The sequence below is a fragment of the Apteryx mantelli genome, chromosome 27 (assembly GCF_036417845.1).
Source record: "Apteryx mantelli isolate bAptMan1 chromosome 27, bAptMan1.hap1, whole genome shotgun sequence".
NCBI classification, from domain to species: domain Eukaryota; kingdom Metazoa; phylum Chordata; class Aves; order Apterygiformes; family Apterygidae; genus Apteryx; species Apteryx mantelli.
Window position 1 is genome coordinate 1228170 of NC_090004.1, and position 17608 is coordinate 1245777.

The 17608-nt window shown below is 43.7% G+C and overlaps 1 protein-coding gene across 4 annotated transcripts in view; it reads right to left on the reverse strand.

Moving 5' to 3' along the window:
* SCMH1 (Scm polycomb group protein homolog 1) overlaps positions 1-17608 on the reverse strand; it is an 82807-nt gene that overhangs the window by 32037 nt on the left and 33162 nt on the right. For all 4 annotated transcript variants that reach the window (XM_067311381.1, XM_067311380.1, XM_067311378.1 and 1 more), the window contains exons 6-7: positions 14958-15046; positions 13728-13971 (exon numbers count right to left, since the gene is read on the reverse strand). In XM_067311381.1, the coding sequence (XP_067167482.1) occupies positions 13728-13971; positions 14958-15046 (333 nt within the window). The remainder of the gene's footprint in view (positions 1-13727; positions 13972-14957; positions 15047-17608) is intronic.

The following is a 17608-nucleotide window of genomic DNA, read 5'->3' on the forward strand; positions in this document are numbered from 1 at the left end:
GTATGGAGAAAATCACTCCTAAGTTCAGATATAAAATGATGGGCTCTGAGCTGACTGGTGCCCAACTCAAGAGTAAGAACTTGGGTTTGTAATACTCCTTCCACAAAAACACCAGCTCAAAGCATAGCAGTGGCCAAAAAAACCTAGGGTAAGAGATTCAACTTTGGAAAATCAGAGATGAGAAAGTTGGATGTCATAGTAGAAACCAACTGAATATAAGTTATTACACTGGCTAAAACAAACAAATAAACAAACAAACATACATAACCCCCCCCAAGACTTGCAAATGATCCCCGGACTCTCGTCTCCACAAAGTTACAGTTTCTCCAGTGATCTCAGCCAAGGCCAAGTTACGCCTTGCCACTGCTGTATTCTGAGCTGTCTGGCCTGTGCCAGAGGAGCTACCCTGAGTCCATCCCTCACTGATCCTGTTAAGAAAATTCTTTGATCCAACTGAGTATTTTTAAGAGTCCTTTCACACCACTTCGGCTCTTCTACTTAGCATAAAATGTAAAACATCTTTTAATGGGTTTAACCAATTTCCAGCATTAGTTCAGGCACAACTGGAATCACGGTAACCCTTAATGCACAATCCATTTCCTTTTCGGCAATGAAACTATGCAATTCCAATTTTTTTTTTTTTTAATATATTCTACCCAGGACCCTGCTCTGTCAAATACCAGAGCAAAGAAAGGTGACTTACACCTTACATCTACACCTTTAAGTGAGCTTTGGATAAAACAAAATCCCCTTCTGAAGTCTCTTCCATAATATAAGTCTCCCCGGAATACTGAGTATTTCAGTCCGCAAAGCAAGCTCTTCTCTAAGTTGGAGGAAGCTGTCAGAGATGTAACAGTTTCAACAGGAGCAGGGAGACATGCTATGCTGGAAAAAGGAAAAAGCTTGTGGATTAAGGAGCTCCGGGACAAGAGTGCGACGTACAAACTAACCGTGGCAAAGCCAGGAGGGAGCAGTTTATACAGAGCTGTTTGCATTGCCAGCCATAGCTTTCTGTTATTTATTCTGTGGGCAGAGATATGTGCTCCAGGACTGCTGCTTTGCTTTAGACAGAAAAGAGACAGACAGACTGTTTCAGGCAGGAACACTGGTTGGAGATGCTCTCCTATCTTCAGGTTTTCCTTGATCCCTTGGTAGCAGCAAGTTATTTAGTAGTTCTTGATGCTTTTTAGAATATAAACATATATGTGCAGATATTCCTTAAGGGGGGAAACTATGTTGAGACAATGTGTGACAAGTGTTATGGATGTGCAACATAAAGGAGTTATTCATTAAAATGCCCTGGGGGTCAGCATAATCCCCATTCTGCTGATGGCAAAATAAACAAAGATAAGTGACTGGCTCATGATCAGAGACAAAGACAGTGACAGCACTGTAAAGAACAAGGATGTGCAAACCAATGTCCTCAGCAAAAGTCATTTTCAGTTTAATGCTGAACATACAGATGTCTGTTCATCTGAGACACCTCAAAAATCACATCTTAATTCCTCTCCAGCACAGGGAAGAAATTAACTGCTTTATATCCACTGGTAGCATTATAAAATGGAGCGTGTAAACTGAGTCATGCATCTTTTTTATAAAAATACTGCAAACATTAGCATTTGGATAAGGGAAAGTGGCATCATGACTGCAAACATTTAAGCAGTCAAGGAAACTTCTCCCCAAATAGCAGCTCATAAACCCCTCAGCTCTCAGCACAGTTGCTGTGGAACATCTGTACAATCAACCATAAATCTCTCACACTGGCAATTGGTTGGAGCTTGGAGGAGCAGCACACTGCTTCTTTAGCCCCTTTTCTCCCTGCCATCCTCTCTTCCCACTCACAGAAGGCAAAGCAAAGGAACAAAAAGAATTTGTTGGGAATGGACCTGGAACATGGATTTACACTGCAGAGAAAAATGGCAGTTCTGGACAGTGGGGCTAAATTTGCCTCTGGTTCAAGGGATTCTAGCTTGCAGATTTGGACTGCATGGAAAGCCCTCAGTGGAATTATAGCCCACAATGACAGCCTTGTTATTTATTCTATAGATAGTACCCTCACCTCCCTTTGAGAAATGCTCATATGTGCAAGCCAGTGTCCTGAAATCTTTGCAGCCCGTTCTCTACAAAGCTGGCAGCCTGGGCTTGCACTCTTTGGGCCATTGTTGGTTTTGTTTTGTTTTTTTTTCTTTCCCCAGTGCTCAGCCAACTTAATTTTGTGTTCAGTTCTGCAAGGTCAATTAGATGCTCTTTTGCAGGCATAGCTCAAAGCACAGCGGCTATCAGCTCCTCTCAGCCAGTCTGGAACACAATTCCTCTTCCTAGTCCAACCACCAGGTCAGTGGTGCTGCAGCAAGAAGCTGCAGTGAGCCTACTGGGGCATACAGTTCAAACGCAAAGGACAAGAAAGTGCCAAATTTGCTGGCAATCGCTTTCTTCACATTTCAAATCAGCAGTTTACCTCCAGTGTCCACCCCAATACCTCTTACATCATATATAACTGTCTCCATCGCAACCTGGACTCTTGCTTGTTATGATTCCCTTATTAGTCATATCTTCTCCAGCCTTCCTCAAAAATAAAGTTCTTGTAACAGTGTGTTTTTTTAATTAGCTGGAAAGTAAAACTATGGAATAAAATCAGAGAAACTGAACTATGCAAAAGGCCCACCATTTCCATTGTAAGAAAAAGCTCTAGCAGAGTCGAAACTCAAGCTCCTGACTGAAGGTATGCACTAGTGGGTGATGGAAGACATATGTGGACAATCAGGGAGCTCCAAGAGAATTGGCAAGGCCAATATTTATTAGCTAAATCAGAACAAAATCAAGTCAAAATCTGTGAACTTCAATATTCAAGCTGGATTTGATTACCATGCTGTTCTTGCAAAGACAGTTCAGGCAGGCTGAGATCTTCTCCTGCATTTAAAGTGCCCATGCGCATGTTGTGAATACTCCAGCAGCAACTTCAAAAGCTCAGCTGGGAACCCCCAGAGTTATTCAGTGGATGGTATATGAGCAGAGCTGGAACCTTTGGTCCTGTCACAGATACCCACAACTCAAATAAGTTCATTTCCATAATTCAGGAAAATAATAGTACTGCACCTATTTCCAGCCTTTGCACTCTGGGAAAAGCCAGCAGCTTTCTGAGTTTGTATCCAGAAAGGGCTGCCAAAAGCATCAGGTATGACAGACACATGTCAGTTCCATACAGTAGTCCTCAAGAAAATTACAGTGCCATGGTCTTAGGATGTATCTACCATGCAGACTAGATAAGACTTCAGCTTGTGCAAGCATAACCAAGCTAACCTGAACTATAGCTGTGGCAGCACAGGGTTCACTAGTTTCTTCACATATTTACAGCCTGCAGAAAGTTTGCAATGCCATGGCTATATTGCTATCAATATCCAACTAGCTCAAGGACATACCTTAAGTTAATATATGTGGTATGACAGGCCATCACAGTCAACCTACTGACTGATCCTGTCTTCTGCCCCTCTTCTCTTCCTCTGTCTTAGGGAGCTGATTATCAGCTGGTTTCTAAATCCCCCTGTTGAGAATCAAAATGTTTCTACACTCTTGCAGTATTCTGGCTATTCAGTACTGTTCTTAGGGTTTCTGCTTGTTCTGATCATCTCTGAAGCTCTTTTTTAGCTTTGGCTTCCTGGTTAAATATTAGCAGAACACCTTGAACACATCAGTGCACAAAGAACAAGGAGACTGTTAGGTGGGTGCGGTTTATTCCAGCTTTTGTTCTTTTTTAAAGCTGTTCAAAAGTTATAAAAATACCTGAGATCAAGAGGAGAATTGTGAAGAGCTGGAAAAGGTACTGTCTTTATAACAACTTGGGCTCTGCATTCAATACCAAGCTCCCAGATTAAAAAAAAAAAAAAAAAAAAAAAAAAAAAAAGCATGCCCTAGCAGCATATCTCTCTGTTGACCAAAGTCAGAGTCAGAACTCGATCTGAGCTCAACAGCTTTTCTCTTCCCTCTCCAAAATAATGGGGAGGAAAAAAAAAAGAAGTTAGTATGTCGTTAGAAGATAAGGTAATGATCCTGATCCCATGGTGTCACTGTAAAAATCAGTTTAGGATACACACATTTGGATCAGGCCCATTTCTTCCATCTGTGCATAGGCTGCTTAGCTCAGTAACTGTCCCACTAACTGTATACTGCCTTTTATAAACTTTTGTGAAAAGAGTCTTGTCACCATTTTGGTTCCTCCTACACTTGTCCCCATCCGAAACAGCATCCCTATGAGCTACTACGCTACTGTCACTGATAAGCTAGCATCTTTGTGCTGTTGAAAGGCAGAAACTAGACTGGGAGCCCTAAATCCTTGATGTGGGATTCTACTAACTCAGCGTTTAAAACACTTTGAGATTTTCTGATTTTTTCTCGCTATAACTCTCTGGAGCAGGAAAACATCACCTTTGCATACACAGATAGAGAAGCTGATCCTGAGGGGTTAATTTATTCCCTGCAGGTTATGTGACGAACTAACCTTGCAGGGTATTGGAGCTTAGCATTGCCAAATTTCCAGTACCGTCCTCAAACTAAACTTAAATTCTCTCCCCCAACCACTGCATATGGCAATGCCTAGCATGCTTTTCCTTGATGGGGGAAAGCTAAGCAGCTTAGGGTGCATCTAAACTATTTCCTTTGGAGCAGGCGTGTACTTTTGGTGTGAATGTCCCAGCTGTTCGCAGTGACTACTTCACATTGTGGAACAATCTCAGAACATGTGAACTGGATTCTCTTGGGATGAAACGAAATCATAATGGTAACCTTGAGACACTCCAAACACAATTGGGCATTCAGTCTGTGGAACTTAACACCTGAAATCTGAACTTGAATAGATAACCAAACAGTAAAATGCCTCTGTCCTATTCCCAGTCCCTGCTCCTTGCCACCATATAAACTTTTGAAGACCCTGGCCGAAATTAGACCACATGATAGATCAGCTATTCCTATTTAAAGACCACATTCCCTGCTGCAAAATACTATGGTACAGAACAATATACTTTAATTCCAGCTTCAGTTCTGTTGACCAACTTCAAGGACATGCAAGAAATTTGCTACCTCAAGCATTTGCCCTGAAGCTTTCTCAACCTGGCTGAAATACTACATTAGTTCCCTTAGAGGCATGTTTGGCCAGGACATTCTCACCTAACACTGATCTCTGTCACATGAGAAAGTTTAGTCTTTCCTAGGTCAGAACAGCCTGCGTAAAATCTGGGCAGTAATAAAGAGAACTAGATGCCGATCAGGGGAAACAATGTTCTCTCAGGGGCTCTCCTAAAAGCATAAAAACTGTCTTACTGTGCACACTTTAGGCCCTTTTAATTGTGTTTCCAAAAGTGGCAGCAGAGGATGGTTAGGCAAAGAGAAAAAAGTCACGTATATAAACAGCAGTTCAGGACTTCCTGAGCCAGATACTGCATTTACATCATCAGACATAAAAGCAATGGGTTACTCTCCTTCCTTACCTTTGTTTAATTCCCTCTTAAATGCATTTATACCTTTGGCCTCACAATTTCTTTTAACAATGTCTTTCCTCTCCCACATAAATGATCACCACTGAGCACTAGGAGAAGACAATCCTGCATCACATCCCATCAGCACAGGCCTGACAGGTATTAAACATCACATACCAAGAACCAACACATATACACACAGCCAAGCACTGAGCAAGCAGACTGTCAGCTGGGGAGCTCAACAACAGGAGAAACCAAGCACAGAGAAGTGTTTTTACTAGTCAAAGTCCCTGCAGTAATAGAATAACAATCCTAGTTTTATTCACCCAAAGAGAAGTGTGGAAGCTTTCCAACAGTGATGCTCCTACAGAAATGTTCTGTGATGATTCAGTAACGCTCTGAGATTTCAAAAAGTTGTCTTGGGCAGGAGGCAGAATGGAAAAGGGAAAGAAACATCCTGAATAAAATCTAGATTCTCTGGGTTGTGAAAAACTTTAGAATAAAATGCATGAGGAAAATTCAAGTTGGGAGGATGACCTTGACACTGGTATTAAGGACAGACTGAAGTATGGTAGAAAACCATAAGCCATAAACTACAACCTTAAGCTATACAGAACTACAGTCCTCCACTGTGCTTTTCCCAAGTCAGTTCCTCTCTCTTCAGAGGCTCTTGCTAGTCCCCAAGATATCACACAGTAATATCAGGCCTCTGACTTGCCAGATATGCTGTTCCCAATGTGAGCCATACGCACTGTCAGCACCCGAATAGGAATGACGGGGAGCAGCACACTCTCCTGCAGGGTTGGACTGCTTTGTCCAGACTCCACAAGCACCCAGATCTCCAAAATCAATGTACTGTTCCAGGACACACATCAAAGAAAATCCACAGTTTTCTTATCCAGTCATGCCTTTGTGCCTATGCTATGGGTTCAGAAACAAGCTGCAACAACACCCTGACTCTTGTGGTCTTCTAGACTTGTGGTCTTCAAAGTAATCCCCTCTCCTTGGTCCCTCACCAATTTAATTTCTTTGCTTTTGATTTTTTGTTGTCCCAGAGCTCCTGCCACCCCCAACAATCCACTGCTGAACACCTTATCCTTGAGAAGGTACTTAGAACTAAGAGTTTAAAATGATTTCACTCTCTTAACTCTGAAGAGCTGAGTAGGGGATTAATGCTAAATACCATGATTCTGTGCTTCAAATGGCTTAAGAGTTTTACTTGAAAGTTTCCGATTGTAATCTCAAAGGCAGCGACACTCAGGTACTATAGCTGTGGGCACACTAGACTCCATGGATAAAAGAGAAAGTGAAGAACTTTCCTCTGCAACTTTCCGGCTTCTCTTGCTGTTGATGTGTAAGCTCTGCCTATGTGGTCCTAAACCCATACAGCAACCAACCATCCCAATACAAAAAGACATCACCCAGCTGTGTCACTCTTCTCACTAGCTTCCCAAACCTGGCTTTGTGTCAGCCAGCTTGCTGTATGAGCTCTGAATCACAATTCGTTTTTAAATGCAGAGTCCTAAAGTGATAGTAATGAATATTTTTCTATGTCCTCTAAACACTAAAGCACAGGAGCTTACCTGAATGTTACCCTGCCAGCTACTTCTGAGGAGGCGCCTCCACCCACCTATGGGTTCTAACCTCAGAGGGGTAAGAGAAACCAAGTAACGTTAAGAATAAAGAAAAGTCATAAAATACACGTTACCTTTGCCTCTGAGAGGAAAATCTAGCATCTGATCAACATCTTCAGAAGATGACACCAAGCAGTTAATAAATAAATCACATGGCAGCAACAGTGGCAAGAGATGAAGGAGATGAAGAACTTCATGAACTTCCTATTCAGGGTCAGCATTTTCTGACTTTCTGTTACCTCCTGGAGTCATTGCCTCCCAATGGAACACCCACACAATGGCAGGCCAGGCCCCGCAGGCAGGGCTCAGTTTCTTTGGTAGTTCAGGCTGATTGTATAAAGCATGCAACAGATGGTAGGTCCAGGAGTGGATGTGAGCTCCACTTCAAAATACTCCCATGGTAACTATTTAAAACTGTTAACTTTTGCTTGATTTGCAAGCAGAGGGAAACTCTCTCATGCCAGCCAACCCTATGGAGAGGGAGCAGCACGCTGACAGCTAACAGCGGACGTGGAAAGAAGGGAGTCAAGGCAAATGCCTGCTGTTTCACTGTGCTGAGTACCAGGGTCTTCAGTGCACTCACTGTAACTTTTCATTGGCCTTGGCGCAGCACTTTATTAGCTCTCTCTGACCTGGCTGGGCTCAGAGCCTCTCTGCCAGCTGGGCTCGTGCCAAGGCAGAAACTTCACTCCTCTGAATTCCAGCTCACTCGATACAGCCCAGAACTGCTTCCAGCCCCAGCCTGCCCAACGTTAACGCTTTCACTGCTGCCTCTCTCAGATACCCCACTAACCCAGCGCAAAATCACTAGGCCCTCCATTACTTATGCTCCAGAATGGTCTAACAAGGTGTAAAGAATCCACCTCTATAAAATATGGCCAAGAAACTCCAGAGGAACTTGGCATCAGCCAGAGATATCCCAAGTGCAAAAAACGGGCCAAGAGCTTCCAAACCGCAGATTTTGACAGAAATACTTGTGACCAGGCAAGTTGCTGCAGTCTAAGTGTGTCAGCAATTCCTTGTTTTTAAAGGGAGTTATACTTCCCTGCCCTCCAGCAGTGAAGTACTGAACGTGGATGAACAGACTTAAGCGATGCTATTACAGTGCAGTAGATGTGCGTGTGCATGCGTCTTTGTGTGTGGAGGCGGGAAGTCCTAATCCAGGTATGGAGTAAATCTATTGTGATGGGTTTTTCAGGACCTGGAATTTGAGCTGTTTTTCGAGAGGCAAGGAAAGAACATCCCTGCCATAGCATCTTCCAAACAGCAGTATTGTTTGGAATAAGGCACAGAGCCACCAACGCTCAGCTACAAACAGGGTTCCTGGGGGGTTCCAGTAAACTCCTCATATTGTGTAAAGTCAGCCACAGCTAAAGTTCCTGATACTGTAGCATAAAACCCAAAGAAACGCATACATGTCTTTGAAATTTAAAGCTGGTGTTTAATAGAAATAGAGTTCTGCATGTTTTGTGCAAACATTCCAATCTTGCAGAAAATCTCATAGGTGCCTGCTCCCACAATCAACAGTTTTAAAAAGAAAGCCCTGATCTTCTCTTTGTTCAGTTTCTTCTTGACAGCCTATATCCCTTTACCTAGTTATTCCCCTCAGACACAAAGTGTAAAGACTCCTTAACTGAAGGCCACATTCCACTGCCAGAAACTGTGCTTGATGTCTGCTTCTACAGAGCTGGCCATCACCTCCCCGAGTGGAAGAGCTGAGGGCCAGAAGAGACCTTGCAGAGGTACCTGACATGCCCCCTATGTGGTTTCTTTTCCCCCAGGGGATTCACAGTTCTACATGCCACGAACCACTTCAGAAAGGAAAACAACTTCTCATGGATCCTCTTCCAATGTGTTTTTCATGGACTACAAAGGACTGAACTTTCCTCCAGCCTGTGAAATTTCAATTTTCCCATGGATAAAAGAACCAGATGCATCTCTTGTCTGCAAGACCATGCCTCAGTTGATAGGGGATTTCCCTCATACTCCCCTCCCTGCTGAGGGTAGGTGCTCCCGGAAACTACAATCATTAACCAGTCTCTTATCTCTTTCTTTCTTCTCAGTGATTTTTATCAGAGTCTCATATTTCCCTCTTCAATCTGTTTTGCCCTGAACCTTAACGGCTGCACCTCAGTGTGTATCTTACTCACTTTCTTCCCAGATGTGATTTAAAGTAACTAAGTGACAATCCTCATCTTTAGGTCTATTCTAATAATATGCTGGCAGCATTGAACTTTCTCTACTGCTCATAATGGAAAAGGACTCTCCAAAACAGCTTTCCAAATCTCTGTTCTACTTATTCAGTGAGCTGAAAACACTGTTGTTACTTTTTCCTTTTTAAGAGCAATGAAAGCTTAAGTTACTCATGGATTCCCCAAGGAGTATGAAGTCTAGAAAAATTAAGAAGCAAGGAAAACAAATTTCAAAAGTATTATGTGACCTATATATTTTACTCCTTCAATCTCTACCTTCTCCCCAATTTACATTTCTACCTAACAGACTAGTACAATGATCATGTGAGTCACAGCTTCATCTAAACCTTGAAGCTCACAGCTTGAGAAACATGGTATCTTCTCCGTCATATCTACTACAATATTTGTTGAGTCACATACTGACTCAACTATATGACTTAAATGGAAAAGCACCCAAGCTGGCAGAGGGGAATAATTCCTTCCCTACTCAATGCATCTTCAGCATCTTCTACTGAAAAAATTGGGGATCCCTAATAATGTGCATACAGTGCACTTTGGCCATGCTTTAGAGTGCTGCAATATCTAAAGAAGATAGTAAAAGACCATTCGCCTTTGTTTTGCCCTAAGTCCAAAACTCTGACTATACCATGCAACAGTAAAGTCTAAAAGCCCTTGTGATAAGTTTAGTTTAGATTCCCCATGCAACCTTAATTCATCAATTTTATGTATACGCGCTGTGGTAGGCTTTCTCTAAGATGACTGCTTGATTCAGTGAGAACTGAAGTGCAAACAGTTCTTCCAGAAACAATCAAAAAGAGCTAATTTCTAAAAGTCTGAAGTGAACCTACAAGTCACTAGTGCCTCCTGTGCAAGGTAACTTTAGAAACTATCATTAACATAGGCTGCTCTTAGAGCAGAGGTCAAAACTGCCATCCAACACAGGCACTTTGTTTAAGAAGTAGTCCACTTCCACTTTAGATTCCTCAGAGCCCAGGATACGTTTATATGAGCATGGGGGTGAGAGGCATGAAAATTCATATAAGATACTGTACACTACATGTGAAGAGTGGAGTGGTGGGGGTAGACACTGGGAGATTGCTTGTTAAGAGACAAAACTAGGAGTGCCCCATTGCTTCTGCATCACTGGTTTGGGTGGGAAGTAGGAGGAAGCTTGATGAACACCCATAAAACAGCTCTCCTCGCTTTGGGAAAGTCATAGGGGCCTGGCTTTTCTGACTGCTGCTAAGATAGTGTGAAGAAGCTGAGGAAGGTACAAGATAGGGTTTGCCTCATTTCAACTGGTTCCATAATCCCAGAAGAGCCTACCTCCAAACTCCCTGTCCCACAGGCAGATAAAGAGGGCATGGAGCAGAGAGGATCAGGATCACTCCTGATTTCCTCTGCAGCTCAAGCTCTTGTGTGTAAATCCTCCCAAAGCTAAATTTCACTTGCAGCATGTATTTATTTGAAATCCTCCCCAGTTCCAAGCTGTGCTATACCAAGACAGGAGCTTCAGGAGAAGCCCGGGAACCCACAGCCATCTGGCTGCATGGCACAGCTGAGCTTTACCGGCGGGCCATTGCACAGACAGCGATATAATTACCAACCTGGTGAGCCGAGAGCTGTTCCTCCTTGCTGTTTGACCTCCCTTTCCTCCCTTCACACACACGTGCCCTCCAGAAAGCTCCCCTCAGGATGGCTGGCCAGTTCCCAGCTCCACCACCACCCTCCTCCAGCAGCTCCAGCTAAGCAAACACTACTGAGGGTGGGAGGCCCTGAGGCTTGCTGGAGCCAATGAGGGGATATGCCTAGGAGAATCCCTGCTCTCCTCCACCTCTGCTGGCAACAACCAGAAGGGACAGATCAGAGTTGAATTAAGTTACCAGTATTAAATAAACATGCCTGGCCTCTTTGAAGTTCTGCTTCCCCTTAACATGAGCTCACTTCACGAGGCCTCTTTTCGTTCAGTCCTGTGAGGCCATCAGTTTCAAAGAGTTAACTCTTTACAGGACTTTTCAGCTCTCCCAAGTGTTCCTTGCACCTTGTGGTCAATCTGGTATAACATCAGCAGAGCTCAGTATAAGTGCAGTCAGTACTGATGGTTCTGCACAGCAAGTTCCCCTTGCTCTCCTTTGGGAAAGGACTGCTTTAAGGGCCATTCCCTCCAGGAGAGGGAATCTCCCAAATCTCACTGTGGTACTTCAGTCTCTGGGTTGGCACAGAAGAAAGCTTTATTGAAAAAGTTCCTGGAACTACAGGAAATAGGGATCCCTTTCTGGCAAAGCCTTCTCCAGCCCCTCCAGAAGCAGCACTCACTGGTTCTAGGAGAAGTGTGTTCAGCTCTTTCACAAAGCAGGGTTGAGGAGTAAAGGAACAAGGCAGGAATTTAATTACAGAAGGGAAAAATTCTCAGTGCTCCCTTCTTTTGGTTTAATACCACAAAGTGGAAATTGGAAAGTCTGGGACAGGAAAGGGAGGGAGTGAAGGAAAAATCTTGCTACAGAGAGGAAAGTAAAATACCACAAAGACAACTCTGATCCTGACTCTGTGGCATTTTTGAGTGACTCACATAACCTCTTCAAATCCCTGCTCCAGCCCCAGCAGGTAAAAAACATGTCAAAGAGAGCAGAAACCTCTCTGAAAGCAAAGGCTGCCTCTGGATGGGAGTGGGGAGATGCTACTTTAGAAGCTCACTATTATTTTATGCACTTAGGAATTGCACAGTCATTACTGGCTTAGCTAATGCAAGAGGGAAAGTCTGTCTCTGCTACCTGCCAACTAGAGTGAGCAAATGCTTCCTAAGAAGGGTCCAAGTTATCACAGTGTTGTTCCCATGAACATTATTTCTGGATGTTCGGCCTGCTTATAGCTTCAGTCTATAGCAGAGAAAGGTCTGAAGGGAACCCAGAGCTGCATACTCAAGGCAGATACACTGCAGAACGGAAGGGAGATTTCCATTTCTCCTGCAAACGTGACTTCTATATCGCACTTGAAATCTTCCAGCCCCAGAACTCCCTCAGTTTGCTTGGACAAAAGCTCCTACCCAACACAAACACGTCTTAGCCATTTGTGCAGTACCTGAGAAGCACCTCAAAGAAGCTGGGCAACAACCCCTGACTCCAGAGTACCGCTGCTGGAGAGTTCACACACTGGCTGTGAGGATTATACAGCAGCTCTGTGGAGCCTACAGGGTGGCAGCAGGCAAGATGCAAACAAACAGCAGGAAGCGAGGGAGAGGCTGGGAAGATCAAGGCTGAACGCAGAAATCCAAGGTAAACAGAGACAGTGCCTTTCAGTTCCCAACCATAACACAAATCATCTCAACCTAAGGACAGCTCACAGCTTGGCTTGTACATAGACCATGCAAGACTACCTCAGGCAATCCACCCTGACACAAGCTTTGCAACACAGAACAGAACTGGCTCATATCAAAGGACAGAAGGAAAGCACTAGTCTGATCAGTTAACACAAACTGACCCTAGATTTTTTCAAGAGGAACAGTCCGATCAGAGAAGTGCCTTTCCTAAGTAATCCTTCAGGTCAGGTGGATAGGCTGCTCTCTTGCTTCTAATTTCATTTACAAGCATGCACTGGACTTGCCAGGCAGCACATTCATGTCAGAAGGCAGTGAATGGGAACAACGACAGCTCCTGTGTCCTTAAACACAACTGCAATCGTAGCAAGCTATAGACATCTGAAATTCTCAACAGCCAACGCTCTGACATTCGCAGGACAGGAAGTTTCCCAGTACCACTCCTAACCAATAGTCATGGCTCTATGAACAAGGTAGATATTATTTGGTTCAGACCTGCTTTTTCCAAGTTTTCAGCAGAGATTACAGTGTAAGGTAGAGCAAGGTAACTGTCAGAAGTACAAACAGCTGCAGTCTTGCTATTCTAGAACCAGCCTCACCCCCATCACTCTCACTTCTTTTTTTCTCCACAAGAAACAGAGATACTTTAAAGATAGAGAGTTCTAATTATTCCCTTATTATATCCCCAAATAGCCTAGCCCCACTGGGTAGAAAGTCCCTAGGAATGCGTGTGCCCTGGAGACACAGAAAAGACTCTGAGGAAATTCCTAAAAGGGAACAGAGCTTAGCAATGTTACAGAGTATTATCATCCCTCCAGAAAAGGAGCCATCACCCTGCCCTTTAAGAATAGCTGTTACTTAATGCTTTTGCTTCTAGACTCTCTGTTTCACTGCTAATAGATATGACGATCTGTACCTTTTTGCAAGGTTTTCAGGTTTTCAGGAAGTTGACAACTGAGGTACAGGGAGGGGGAAGGTAGTACCCTACTGAATGTGAAGTAGCAATAACAAAGCAAGAAAAAGCACCCAGATGTGCTTCCTGCTAGTCTCTTCCTGCATTGCTGTCCTTCAATAGTTTGAGAGGAGGAGGAAGAGAGCTAAGCAACAATGTGGACCTTACCTTTTGTTCCAGGGGGCTGCAGATTATCTCCAGTCAGCGAGCACCAGCCTACGGGAAAGATGTCCCGGGAATCATATCGGCACCAGTAATCGAAGGCACCTCTCCAGCCATCAAATGTTATGAGGACCTCAGAACCTCTCACCTCCCCAATGGTGGCCGGGCAGATGAAGTGAGGGTTCTTCCTGTCCACTGCCTCCAGCTTCATACCTGTCTTGAAGAAGTTTTGGGATGGAGATGGTGGTTCCTACAAGGAGAAGTTGAAAAGATGCTCAAAGAGGATACGCCAGTGCTTCCCCAGACCAGGGCTGCCCCCTCCATCAGCAAACTCACCTCCATGAGTGGGTGAAGGGAGCTACTGGGCTAGATTTGATTCCCAATTTAGAAGTGCACAAGTTAGCCCAGCTATGCAACCATGTCTTTTAAGTCAAGAGATAGCAAAGTCCACTACTGGCTGCTCTGGGATCCCCAGGCTGCTGGATCAATTCCAGACAATGGTAATTCAACATCACAAATACTGTGACAACTCTGTCATGCAACACAGAATAAAGCTCCAAGTAGTCCTTATAAGATACTCTCACCTTATGTCTCCTGACAGGGCAAGAAAAATTGAGATGTGACAATCTTTCTCCATTATTTTTCCCCCACCTTCAGCTTTGCTAGATGTGTGAGAAATCCACCAGCCATCCTTATCTGGGGTTTGCTCTTCCTAGTCTTTTAGATTCAGATATAGTGATGCCACCCCAAGCATTCCGTACCACAGCATATGACTCTAGACTGGCCTCTGCCTCCCTCTGAGTTCACTAAGGGATGAGAATACAAACTAAGAAGTCATACTTGCAGGGCTATTTCATAAGCAATAGAAGGTGCTTGCACTCCTTGCAATCTCTGGTACAATAAAATATTTCAGAGAGAGCTGCTGACTTTCACATATTGCTTCTCCTGACTTTGAGAAGCACTTGCAGCCTAGGTGAAAAACAAGCAAATTTCTCAAGCCCCAGCTTTGAAAACCTTTCTTTGTACACAACAATCTGCATCCTGACACCTGCTACACAACACAGCTGCAAAAGATACAGCTCTGTCCTTGAAAAGCAGCACTGTGACAAAGCTGGGCAATACCTCTCTCTTCTCGGGGATCAGCAGTTTCCACACAAGAAACCAGGTGTGATTTTGGTGTTCTGCAATAAAGGGGACATGCCATATGGATGTCTTCACAAACAGTAAGTAACATACCTTGTGAAAAATCCGGACGGGAGCCATCTCTGCTCCATTCAGAGTCTTCAGAAGAAACATGGGCCAAGAGGAGGCATTCAGCCGAAAGCCTGTAGAAAAGGAAGAAGAAATGGAGACTTTAAGGCTGTGGGGATCACTGGATCAGGCAGCACACACCTGTTCTGATGTGGACTTTGCAGCGGGCATGCACTATGATTCCACACCATTCTCCTCTGAACACTGAAGAGTCAGGTTTGACTTCTTCCTGATACTCTGAATGCAAAACATGATGCTGCTGAAAAGAAACATCTGGAAATGGATGTGTGATAGCAATTTTCTCTTATCTTAACAAAAACCTTTATGTTGAGCATACAGGCAGAACACTTTATGTAGAACTAATACTGGCAACTTCAGGGCAAACTACTATGGGTCAGTCATGAATCAAAAAATGCACATTCAGACTATGAAATTTCTTCCCCACTAGGGAACCTCAGCATTTGGGTGGCTTCCTCCACCTTTCAGAAGTCAGCTGCAGGCAGCTAACCTGAAGAAATAAAAAGAGGCTGGGAAGCAGATTTAATGATCACAGGAAAGCACAGCAATTTTTGTCTGGACACCTTCTGTGAAGAACTGCAGAGAAGTAACAGGAAGGGGTTTATGGGAGGGAAAAAGCAAATCCCCACGCTCTGAGTCCATGGCACTGAATATGATGACATAACAGATCTGTGTCCACTGGTTAGCCCTGTTCCTTCCACACTCTTTGTGGTTATAGGGCTGTTCTACAGAAAGGCTTGTGTTATTAACCCACCTGGTACCAGAGCCCAGCACTCTGTTCTGCTTGAAAGATCACAACAAATAAGAAAGAAAAAGTAAGATCAAAGAGAAAGCAGAAAGAAAACAACAAATGGTGAAAACCACAGCAGAATATGGCATGGAGGTCATGGAGTGTCCCACCAAAGTAAGATCTCAAGGAGATACCTGACAGTACAGAAAATGCGGTTCTGGAAAGCATGACCACAAAAGGATCCAGATATCACAAAACATCATCTTTGCTAAAAGTGCAGCTTCCTGTACAGAAATTACTCTAAAATAGGCCATTTCTGTTGCTCAGCTGAACATGGCATTGCACTTTCCCTATTTGCAGTATTTTGAAGTTAACCCTGGGACTGGATCTATGTGGAGAGCATCCCACGGAACTGCAGTGGTGATTAGTATGGGAAAGTTTTTCCAGGGCCTAAATGCCAGGACACAACCAATTCAGTAAAGGCCACTTTGCCAGCCTTGTGATTCTGTCAAATCAGACTGGAAACTGAACAAGCAGGTCACATAACTCAGGGGAGGAGAAAGCTAAGCCACCAGAAGAGCAAAAGAGGAGCAGCACAAGAGCAGTACAAGGACCACTGACAATCCTTACCACAAAGCCCTTCTGGGCTCTTGCACTCTGCAGGGAGAAAGGACAAAGGCAGAGGCTGCGCAGTTAGCCATTTCTTACCCAAATTTATGCTGGGCACAACAGAATTGCTCCTGTTTAGCTCTAGGTTAAGTAGGTGATACAGTAAGCCTCATCGGAGCTGGGCATGCAGACTCTTCCACAGAGTACTAACCCACTCTTCTGGCACAGTCACAAGTGAGTTTTGCTCTGCAACTCAATTACATTTATTGCCATCTGCTGGCAAAACTCAGAAAAGGCACAGAAGGAAGCTCTTCACTGTTAGACTGAGAAAGGCAACCTATGCTTCCTGGGCAGGCTGCACAGGAGATGTGAGCTGTACCCTTGGACCACAGTTTCAAAGAAATGTCTGAAAATGGGCAGTAGCATGCATTAACATGACACAAAAAATGCATCTCTAATATTAATAGCTGTAGCAGGTTCTGTCTGCAGCAAATATGATGGGAAAGGGTATAATTAGATTTACATACACACTGCTTTGTGCGGTGTGATGTGCCACAACCCACACTTGCTTATGTTTCTTCCTTCTTCAGAAAGGTCAGTCCCAAAAGCCCCATTGCAATTTAGCCTGTACTTCCACCAAAGGTAACAAATGGTTTTCAAGGAAAAATTGTAAATAAAAGTATTTCTAACGCAAGGTTGCTTCCACTGCTATATATCAGTTGGATATTATTTGGGGATGTGCTAATTCAGAGTGTGATTTAGGAGGACATTGCAAAAATAATGGGCAGTAGAATGCAAAATAAAGTTAATCTTGCTGCTTAGTCAGGAAAGAATCAGCAAATCAGCTCATCATTTGGTTAGCATCAAGAAAAGATGTGTGACTATCTGGAGATAAGACTGGAAAGCATGTTCAGCTACCCAGGTTATTTATAAAGCTGTAGCCAAGTAAAGTTAAACAAACAAACAGATGAAATGCCACAAGTGTTTCTTCATTCAAGACAGAACTTAAATCACTGGGAGCCTTTTCAGACATGATGTTTCCGCATTAAGTGGTCTCAAACTAACCTTCTATTGCCCCAAAGATACTTTGGCATAAATACACCTAGAGAGCAAGAATGAAAATATAAATGCTTACAGTATCAGAATTAGCAGTGATACAGTAGATGCCTCAGCCCTAACTGCTCTCTTGGGATATTCTCTACATCAAGATTTAGAGATCCCCAGCAAAGAACCTCCACCCAGATGTCAGTACTATGCTCCAAATATAATGGCTGCAAGG